Consider the following 11056-nt stretch of genomic DNA (forward strand, 5'->3'; position numbering starts at 1 on the left):
ACCAGTAGCCTTGATCTCTGTTGTACACTTAATGTAGTATTCCAGAGTAAGCGCTGAATTTTTCTCCAAGACAGCTGCCAGGGGACACATGGCCAAAGATTATAAAACCAATACTGACTGGCTGAGGTTAGTGCTGCATCACCAGAGTGGGCGGGACCTGAATGGGCTACTCTGTGATGCCATATCAACAAAGTAATAATTTACTTTGGCATAAGGTTAATAAGGTGTACTCAGAAGTGCTCTTAGCCCTGTGTTATATTTAGCAGTGTGCAGTGCTACATGAACCTATGCAAAGTGTTCAGTGTGTGAAGATTGTCTTGTTGAGGAGATATTTTAGATATTTGTTATTTTAGTAAGTGTTGAGGTTGTAGATACGGAGGTACCTTTCAAGAGAAAAGTGGGTTTTAATGTTAAAGCACCATCACATTTTTATTATGAATGTGCTTTGTCACACAAGGCTTTTTTGCTGAAACAAACTGCATGTTGAAACCAATCAGTAACTAATGAAACTGCTTTCAAGAAAGCGCTCTTAATTACTGTTATAGCAATTAAAATGGCTCTTCTCGCAAATGTCTAAAATGTGCTTTCTTATTTTTTAATTACTATTACAAAATGCTATATTTTAAGTACTATTAAAAACAGCTTATCCAAACCCTTTGGAAAGTTGGTATATTATAAAGCAAATAAGACCATTTGCCAATAAGTACACGGTTTTTGGAAGGGTTTAAAATCTGGTAAGCATTGGCTTTTCTCTCACTGCTCACATTGTGACCCTGTTGTTTGTTTTGTTAAACTGCCGCTAGCTAACATCTAAATACCCAAATTAAATAACTTGGCACAATCACATCAATGCGAATTAGATTAAACTACAAATATAAAGTAAAACAATTGTGTTCCTATAGAACTATGAACCTGTGAACCCAATAGAAAAGTAGGTAAATGACATTCTCTGGTGTTAGCCCTGGAATCCATTGCTATTCTTGGATTTGACTTAAAAGTACCTGAAAATACAGTTTTCCATGTTGTTACTAAGGTACCATATAAAGATAAATCTCCCTGTTGTCCTTGAGGGAACAGTAAATATAATCCATGCATTTCCCACAACGCCATTTATCACTTAAAGAATTTGGCCTCGTCCTGCACTACAAATACTAGAAGCTGTTTACTTTTCTCCAGAAATGCTTCTAAAAGGTAATACATTATGCTAATTCTTAAAAGCCTGCATAATGTTCATATTTATAGCCGCTACGCTCATTCTGAAATGAATTCAAGCTTAATATGTAAACACACCTGTTCCATCCCAAGAGAGCCTTGTACCTTTGGTTACCTCAGAAGCAGTGAAAATGTACACTGGTGTTCTATAAAATTATATGCTGAAATAAGGAAAGCCATACATGTAAGCAGTTCATGTACAGAAGGAACATTTTGTGTTCCAGAGGTATGGAATGAAACCACACCACATTTTTTTAAAGAAAAAGTTCAATTGAATTCAACCATACAACTTAATGTGATAAAATGACAAAAAATGACCATACACATTTTTTCCATGATTGAAAATTTTAATGTTCTAGAAAAGTAGACGTTTTGTATCAAGCCATCTTATTTTAAATTCAGGTACTCAATAATGCCTCTAACTCACATGAAAAATATAAAATACTAAAATGTAATACTAAACATACAGGAAATATGAATCAGTATTTTAAGGCCAGGCTAAGAGTCTAATAAAAACACAATCTCAGAAATCTGAATTACAGGTAGCATTAACAATCATAACAAACCTTACAGGCAAACATCATGGTGAATGACAAAAAAAAAAGCAAAACTGTGACAAAATTACATAGATGAGACACATCAGCATCTAGGAACACTTTCATTATTGGCAAAGGTTAATATGCATAACAACTTACAACCAATATAATGCACTTTAATTAAGACTCATAAACATCCCACATCCCTTGTAATATTAGTGCATGTGCAATTCATTTTGGGGTATTATGAAAATTTAAGTGTTAAGTACAGGTAGCCACACAAATGATGCTTAGCCCATCATTCAACAGAAGGTTATTTAAGTTCCACAAGAATCACATTATCTTATTTGAACATTGTTAAAATTACCAAATTTTCCCACTATTAAGAACAATACAAAACCTTTATGATTTTTAACCCTAATGTGACTCCACTCAAGTGGACGTAATCAAATACCCTTAGCTGCCTTCATTCAACAAAAATAGAGACTTGGCATCGAGAAAAGACTTTTCTTGGGATTTGTCTGAATGTGGTCACTAACAACCAGTTACAGTTGCTTTGTCACAGATTCCACTGTTAATTATCACAATTCACATGTGTATACCTTCAAATTACTTTTATTCAAAATAATGGTGTCTTTAAAAGCTCATGTGGGCTGGCAATTTTTATGATGCATGACATCGAATGAAAAAGAAAAATCAATCAGTCATAAATACAAATTGAAATCATTGTTCAAAATGGAAATCATAACAATTGTTCTGGTGTTACTATTTTAAAAGTGCAATCAGCAAAGCATTACACAGCTTACATTTTTCTTTACAAAAATGTATATTCAAGAATAAAGTGAAAAAAGCTACATTATTTCTAATCACAAATATTGTATTTTTAATCTTAAAATACCTCGGAAATCTGGTGCTCACTGTCAAATTAGTGTTAGATAAAATCTCTCGCAAAAATCTTCACACAGCACACATTTCTTTGAAATGACCTTGATTCGTCTGTGCAATACATAATACAATGCAAGTGCAAGCCTCTCAGGAACAAGTGATACTAAGGCAGGACAAGGCAAATTGAGTTTATGCAAAATAAGGCTTTACCACCCCACCCCACCCCAAATTATGACAAAAATAAAAAGCCTAGAAATAGGCTAATTTCCTTTTTTCTGATTAAGACCAAAGCGATTAACAATTAATGTTGCTTCGATCACTTTCCCAATGTATATAGCCATCGAGAGTTAACAGTGCACTGGAGTGTCCTCTTGACCCCAGGCACCTTCCTTTCATTTCCCACTGACTGTTAAGCCCATTCACATACTCACTTTCTCCTTCATTTCCCTGTTCATGGCTGACTCTTATAAACCTCTCTGCCAGTCAGTTGACAACGTTCCATAATTTTTTTCCCTTAACTGTGGCAGCGCAAAGACACTTTTCTCCTCATTTGTGCTCCATAATGATGCTACATAGTCAAATGATTGACTGTCTACACCGACCCGGCAGCTTTATGGTTTCCAGAGCCCAGTTTCCCAGACAGGAAGGCGTGGACATGAGGCCAGATCTTGTTGGTTTCAGTTCCTGTAAAGGTCTCCAGAACTCCCTTGCTTCTGTGGACAGGTAAAGAGGCATATTGTTTTAAAGAGATCCTAGAAACCGGTTGCGCTTCTGAATGGGAATTAAGTTTTGAAATGCAGCAGATCTTCCAACCCCTTTAAATCATTTTAAATATAAAAAGATTATGTATTTAGAAGAGCTCAAGGTCAAGGTCCAGGTGAACTTTATTATCCCACAAGGGGAAATTCATGTGGTGTGCTCATGACAGACCATAACAAATTATTAAATGAATTTAGAAGTTTTCATCAGGACAGGCTAAATTTGTAAAGATATATGTTGATGTAAACAAACAAACGGATTCATTGAAAATGGTTTCCAGTTTTGGTATATGAAAAATGAGCAAATATTATATGGTTCTGCTTTTCTGTATGATATAAATATGGCATCTTAACTGGATGAAATACGAAAATTTCATAACATTTTTAAGGTATTTTTTTTTAGGATTTTTTACATGCAATGTAATGCAAGTTTTACAAATTTAAGAGATGACTTAGTGGAGTAACTTTCAGATATCAGAGTAATTTCTCGTGAATTTTTTTTTTAAACATTATAAAACTGCACAAACATATTACTGTAAACATTCATGAGTGTATATACCAGGACTGCATTGTCATATTGTCAGGCTGACAGAACACACCAATGCACTCTGTCACTGACAGCATTCCAGCACCTGAACTTGTCCTGAAAGTCACCAGCGCGTACAATGGCTCCATTGTTTGCAGTGGTATTAGTGTGTGGACAGGTTAAATAAACCTCCATGCTCTTGCCACAGGTCAGTACATTTTCAGCTATGCTTTGCATCTACAGCTTCTGCCCAAATGTAATTTATCTGTACAATTCAACGAGTCTCTCCCTACTTTATGCAGATGTTTAACAGGAACAATGAGCAGCTTACACAAACAGCTTTTTTTATAGGCTCATTACATTCGGGAGAGGTTTAGTATCTTTGGCTGTCAGCAGGGCCTCACTGCTTATAAAATCCAACTCTGAACAGGAAGTGACAAAAATGATAGAACTGCTAGATATCAATCACAGCTTGCAAGGCACATACATGAGCAATTATAATTGTGGTAGGACTAGACAAGCTGTGTGACCGCAGATGCTAATCTGAGGTACAATTCTAGCATTCAGAGCGAGAGTGAAGGCATATATAGAACTCCTATAGGACCAAAGATGCACGACTCTACATGACTTTTCAACCTTCACATCAAGACAGTATAGCAACAACAGCCACATCCACTTTGCAAAAAGCCCTTCAGTTACGCACCATAAATAATTAATAGTTAGAACTTTTTGTGTGTGTAACTGAGCAACTGTAATCTGAATTCATTATTTATGATTAGGGCCACCAGTTTGTCTTCACCCTGTGACCTCCATAGGCACAGTCAAGTGACTAATTGTACAACTGAGTCTCTAATTGTTTTTTTTTATTTTTTATACCTTTTAATAAATGTCATTTGCTGTTTGTTTCAGTTGATAATATGTATAAATATTGAATGACTGAATACTTTGCCAGCTTCATAATCTGGAATGAAAAGCAGAATGTAAACAATAATCTGACACAGGGGTGGGGGGGGGATGTTTCACGAAGCAGGATTACGGAGTTAGCTGGATAACTGCGCAGAGTGTGGTGGCAGTAAGGAATGGGTAACGAGTAAGGAACAGGTCTTTGTTCCCAGGTAGGACTCTGCCGTTGTACCCTTGAGCAAGGTACTTGCAGTAACCTGCGTTGCTTCTGTATATATCCAGCTGTACAAATGGATGTAAAGTAAATGTTATGTAAAAAGTTGTACAAGTCGCTCTGGATAAGAGCGTTTGCTAAATGCCTGTAACGTAATGAGTAAAACCCAAAATTGGGGGGGGGGGGGTTCCTAACCATAACTGTAACCCTAACTCAGTACAGTAATCCTGCTTTGTGAAACAGGGCCCTGGTCTCCAAACCACAATACACCACTGCTTCATTCATCCACATTAGGAACATTGGCCATGCAACAGGTTTGGTGGTACCTGTAGTACTCCAGGACTGGCTCTGTCTGGGTCTTATATGCGTGTAGTCTCTTGGAAACAGTTTCTGGGGTGTCATCATTCCTCTGGCTCAAGGGTTCACCCGTGACATCGTCAAGACCCTGCGAAAATGTGATCAAAGTCAGAATTGCAACTGTACTGAATGGGGGCTGATGGATTTCCAATGATGTCAACATGCTGTAGCAGTTACATAACAGAGCAATTACAGGCACCGTTTCCTATTTTCAGATATGCAATGAGTATGAGCCAGCTCTGACATCAGCTGCCACCTAATGTTAGCTAGTCAAGACCTGGGTCAAGTGTCAATATGGAAGGGAACTTAGCACTGTAAATGTAACCACTGGGAATCTCAAATAACAAAAAGCAACAGTGAGAAAGTCACCTTAGGGCAAGAGCCTTATATTCCACAAGCCAGAGCAGCTGCAGATCAACACTGTTTATACTCCACACAATCCCTGCAAAATGGATCACCTGCACTACTTTAATTGCTAGGAAAAGAGCAAAGGTCTCCACTTGGATTTTTTCTGTAAAAGCACCTCTCACAGTCTTATCTGTCTACTTGGTAAGCCATCTTTCCAGTCCCAGTGAAATATTACACCATATTTCTTGAAAATCCTATACATAAACACAAGAACTTGGAATTTAGTCACATTTGGGAATAGTATGGGACAATCACTGTCAATACTGTTACCACAATTGTGTATGCCTTCATTCTTCAAATAAGAATAGTAAATCTGTGGACTCACAGGGATTTTGGGTGGGTTGAAGCTGGTGTTATAGACTCTGCCACTGGGCAGGTGGACCCAGCGGGAGGTCAGGCGCTCTTTGATGGTCTCGAACGGCACGTTCAGGTTGACGACAGTGTCGATATTGTAGGCTTCATCCAGGGCCTCTGCCTGTCGCACAGTCCGAGGGAAACCTGCCAGGAGACCAGTCACAGAAACGTTCACCCGCCAGGAGGCCAGTCACAGAAACCTGCCGTCGCACAGAGTGGGAGGCCCTCCTCTTGAATTTCTGCAAGACTGCCAAGCCGCTCCCTTTCTGAGGACATGGCATTTAGGATTTGAACAGCAGCCAACTCCATGGGCCGCTGCAGTTTCTGACTACACTCCAAAACCCTTGCAGTGCCCAGGAAACAGTTTCCTTGCCTACAACACTGGTGCAGGCACTGTTTCAATCCATCAATTCATTTTAATTTAGACTTTTGACTGTTGTGTGACAAATTACCTAAACCTCTGATTTAATCTTGTGTTATGACTGGTATTGAGAAATTTGAAAACAATATAGAATGTTAATGCATAAGTGTGTACAATTTTTAAATATAATTTTAATATGTTTTTTTGTCCACTTTTCCATTTTTTTTGCCATTATAACAGCAACTTCAAAATCAAACCATTTTGACAAAGATGTAAAAAACAGTGCCATATGAATGAATGTCAGGTATGAAAGATTTTTGATCTAATTAAATGATCATTTGACATTCGGTCCCAAAAGATATTTAAGCATTATTTAAAAGGAATCCTCAAACTAATAGACAGAGAGACACATGCATGCATGCACACACACAATTAATTATTTTCATCAATGAATTACATTACATTAATAACACTCCACTTACTGCCCGCAGGTGTCCCTTTCAGAAATGTGGTTTCAACTGGGAGGGATATTTCAGCCAATAGCATTATGAACTATTTTAATATTTAAAGCTCAAACGACATATAAAAATATAGATGTCCGAAGCACACTGCCAGCATACAGGCAGAAGGTTTATGTTGATCCCTCATCACTCAGTGATGTGGTGTCACAAAGCACCAGCACATTACTTTCACTCATCACGAATGGAATTGTATTTACAGCTATTAGTTCATTCTTCCATGGAAGTGAGGCTACACGAGTCATACAAACTTTGCATTAGTCATTCCGAGACCACATTTAGTGTATAATAACATGGTGTTTACATTTATATCTAATCATTGGTGCAACCTATTAGTGGGCTGTCAATCACAAGTGGATGTGTAGTGAATATACATACAGAATGCACATACCACATCAGACCTTCAGCACTTGTGTTTGAAATGGCACACATTCCATTAAAAGGAAATGTTATTTTCCTGTCTAGGAAGTTGAAAAAAGTATGCATATACAGTATATTTACCTTGTAGTTTAATGAACACCTCATTTTACAAAAAAAGGTAGTATCACAGGGTCTCTAAATACTTCAGGTGATTGAATACTCAGGGACACCATCTTAATTCAGAAATGCTGTTACTGTATGTTTCTATTGAAGAGAATTTGACGCTTTTACCATCCAAAAGCCAGGGGCTCTGCTCTATATTCCGTAGCTCCAACAGGATGAGCCGAGTGATGATGTCATCAGGAACCAACTGGCCCTGGTCTATACAAGACTTCATCAGGAGCCCAATCTCTGTATGGAGAAACAAAAAGGGCAGAGAGTCATGTCCCCCAAATTCAAACCCACCATAGACAGACGTTGCATGCTCTTTTAATGAACGCTTATGGTGGACTATGGGTTCTTAAGAACAAAAAGCCCTAGATAAAGGTTAGCCATGTTATCAGTAAGCTGGGCGGGGGACTTCTGAACGCATGTAACATGATGATAATAGACATTCCTGGTGAAACCATTTTTTCTTCCAACCATAAGCTGAAAAGTCATTCTGCGATTGTACAGTTTACTGCACATATAAGGCTGTCTGCGAGTGGATGCTTTGCGAACATATTCAATGCTTCTTAATATTTCTCACATTAGCCCCCTATCAATTATTTCAGTATTTACAGCGCACATTTACCTCCTTTAAAGTAAGGAAATCCAGAGAAATATTACCGTCCCTACCGAGACCAAATCAACAACAAAACCAAGGCTGCAACACCAATATAATAATGTTTAATATTAATATGCCACTCCAATATGCTAATAGGCTATATTTTGCCAACATGCATTTTCACCTTGCACAACGTTTTCCACTGTCAAAATGATGGCTAGCAGAATTTCAATGGCTGCCAGTGAACAAGGCTTAGCAACCAGTAAGGACCCATAATGAGTGATGCCTTGTATGACAACTTTTCATCTTAAGAAAATTTGGCACGGCACAGGAAACAAGCTTTTAAACTCTAGAAACAGTAACTAACACAAAAGCAACATATGATTAAACAATCAAAATCAAAACTCAAAAATGCATATATATATATATATGTGTGTGTGTGTGTGGAACTCACACAAAAACAGCAGTTTTGTAAAGCATAAATGCATGCTGCATGTAAATACCATGAGATTATTATATATATATATATATATATGTGTGTGTGTGTGTGTGTGTGTGTGTGTGTGTGTGTGTGTGTGTGTATGTGTGGTTCCTATGAATATAATGGTTCACACCTTAGGTCAAGGTTCATCTGACAGGACTATTATCACAAAAATTGTGCTGTGCATAGTGCAATGTTTAGGTAAGCACAGCAAAGTCCTGCGTGTCCTGAATGATGTTGATATTACATATGACTCCTAAGGTTAGGGTAGTCTCATTCATATGGAAAGAATAAAATCCTTATTTTTTTACTTTGCACATTCTTATTGGTTGATTACATATCTATAACTGTTAGGATTCTAAATGATGCCTATGGCTTTTCATTTTTTCATAAAATCTGAACGTTTCTTTGAAAGAAATATGACAAGAAATGTGACCTATCATATCTCTGCAAACAAATCAAATATAGCCTATACTCGCAGGTGATATTACTTCCTCGAATTGCCCTTTTAAAGTGTACTTGGGCACAATATTATACATGTGATGCATGTAAAATTCCAAGATGGCAGGTGATAAAGAAGTCAGGAGGTCACAAAGTTTGGTCATACAGTTAAATGCTCAACATATGATCTTCCTCCTATAATGACTGTGAAATCAGTGTAAAACCTGCCAGTGCTATTAAATGCAATATACAGTCTTCTGACGTTTTACTATGATTAAATTGCATGTGGCTGGGGGGATCAGGGCAATGTATCACGCTTCACTTTGCACCTCCAGGGGGCTTCTTAATGGCAGTAGCAGACTTAATCCTTGCTAGACCATATTCAGATGTCTCCGGGTAGCAAACACACTCCTCGTCAATTTCTTTGCGGTGACATTGCTTTTTTGCAAAAAGAATAGAGTTCATTTAAGACGTAAGCTTAGACAGACTCAATAGGGTTGAAACATAAAAACTGCTCCCTGATTATCCTCTCTACATCCACCAGAATGCAAACTTTAGCGAACAAAAACATTGGCGAGCAAGGAAAGAGTTCGCTTGCATCTACTTTACAATTTTGCTTTAAACACTGGGACTGCGAATCAAATCATGAGAACAGTCGCTGGATTGGATACCCAGCTAATATGCTAGCAGGACGTGTCTGTCGAATGTAGCTGTGAGGGAGTCATGCAGAAGGAGATGAAGCGTGCCACAAAGTACACTCCACACACTGTTGAGTTCACAAGTGACGTGTATTGATGCTATCCTATATTGATGCTATTCATAAGCCTATATTTAATTCAGGGTGTATCAATGGATAAATAGATATTGCATGTGCACGCTAACGTTATGTAGATGATGCAATTTATGAAGTGGCTACACATTCTAGTTTACAACACATTTTGAAATGTTTAGCCACAACATAATTATTCCTGATAACTCTCAAGAACGTTACGCAGATGAAGCTAAATTAGCACATAACTTACTTTAAGGAGAAAAAATGGTTTAAAACAACATGCAGATATCTCGTTTACTGGTTAGCAGCCAACCAGCTGCACCCATCTAAATTGTGCTTTGCATGCAAATCTAGCTAGCCAGCTAGCTAGCTGTCCACTATGTATGCATGACTTAAGACAGCAATTTCCTAACTCGTATATTCAGCGTAACGCCAACGTTAGCTACAAATGCAACATCTTGTAGTCCTTCACACAAACCTAGCTAATTTAGCGAACGAGGATTAATTATGCGCGTTAATTTCACCTGTCAAAAAAATGTCATTACCGTTACTCTGACGTACGCTATAGTATTCACCGTAGCTTGCTTACCCGTCTTGGCTTTTATGTTGGCCCTCAGAACGTCCCCACTTGAAAGGTGTTTGAGTTCAAAACTTTTTCTTATACGATCAGACACAGTTCCTTTCCCCGAGCCTGGCGGTCCCATGATAATAGCTCGAAATAGTACGCGCAAAACCATTTTCAGATATATTTTAAAACAACAAATTAAAAGCTAAAGATACTATCATTTAAAATATGCTTCGCGTTTTTAAAAATTTAGTCAAAATCCCATATGTCCAATAGTATTTTGTAGAATGTTGCGTCTCCAAACGTGGCATCCACTTCTCTTCCTACAGTCGCTCACAGAAATTATCTCGTTTTTTAAGACCTTAGAGCGAGGCGAAGGAGGAGGAGAATCCGTTGCGTTCCAGGAAGTTTCTTGCAGAATTGTATGAATGCTTGCTGCCGAAGTAGCTTACAACGAAGGGCATGGGAGGACACTCGGTTCAGTAATCACACAGTTGTGTTCTGTACCGCTTTTGTTTTGATCTCAAATGAGCGTGATGGAGTCACAGCATAGCCTGTAATAGAACATTTCCGTAGATTTATTTTACAACACTTAGCATACAAATCAACACACTTGTTCTTGGGTGTTAGCAAGCTATC

At 37.9% G+C, this 11056-nt stretch overlaps 1 protein-coding gene across 2 annotated transcripts; it reads right to left on the reverse strand.

Annotated features, from left to right (window-relative positions):
• Positions 1-1538: 1538 nt before the first annotated feature.
• ak3 (adenylate kinase 3) lies at positions 1539-10945 on the reverse strand. 2 transcript variants are annotated; one of them, XM_064308973.1, is made up of 5 exons: positions 10442-10924; positions 7684-7803; positions 6125-6297; positions 5361-5479; positions 1539-3346 (listed from the first exon to the last, which is right to left on the reverse strand). In XM_064308973.1, the coding sequence occupies exons 1-5, from the start codon at positions 10587-10589 to the stop codon at positions 3226-3228; spliced, it is 681 nt and encodes a 226-aa protein (XP_064165043.1). In that variant the 5' UTR covers positions 10590-10924; the 3' UTR covers positions 1539-3225. The 2 variants fall into 2 exon arrangements, with proteins under 2 accessions (XP_064165043.1, XP_064165045.1); XM_064308975.1 differs by lacking the exon at positions 7684-7803 and having other exon boundaries at positions 10442-10945.
• Between the last annotated feature and the right edge of the window lie 111 nt (positions 10946-11056).

The sequence above is a fragment of the Anguilla rostrata genome, chromosome 14 (assembly GCF_018555375.3).
Source record: "Anguilla rostrata isolate EN2019 chromosome 14, ASM1855537v3, whole genome shotgun sequence".
NCBI lineage: Eukaryota > Metazoa > Chordata > Actinopteri > Anguilliformes > Anguillidae > Anguilla > Anguilla rostrata.

Bases quoted from the DNA above. Each gene is read 5' to 3' on its own strand.
- ak3 (XM_064308973.1), bottom strand. From the start codon at position 10,589: ATGGTTTTGCGCGTACTATTTCGAGCTATTATCATGGGACCGCCAGGC. The intron at 5,480-6,124 runs GTGAGTCCACAG...ACATTTTCGCAG, and splicing joins TCAACCCACCCAAAATCCCT to GGTCTTGACGATGTCACGGG. The intron at 3,347-5,360 runs GTACCACCAAAC...ACCTGTCCACAG, and splicing joins CCAGTCCTGGAGTACTACAG to AAGCAAGGGAGTTCTGGAGA.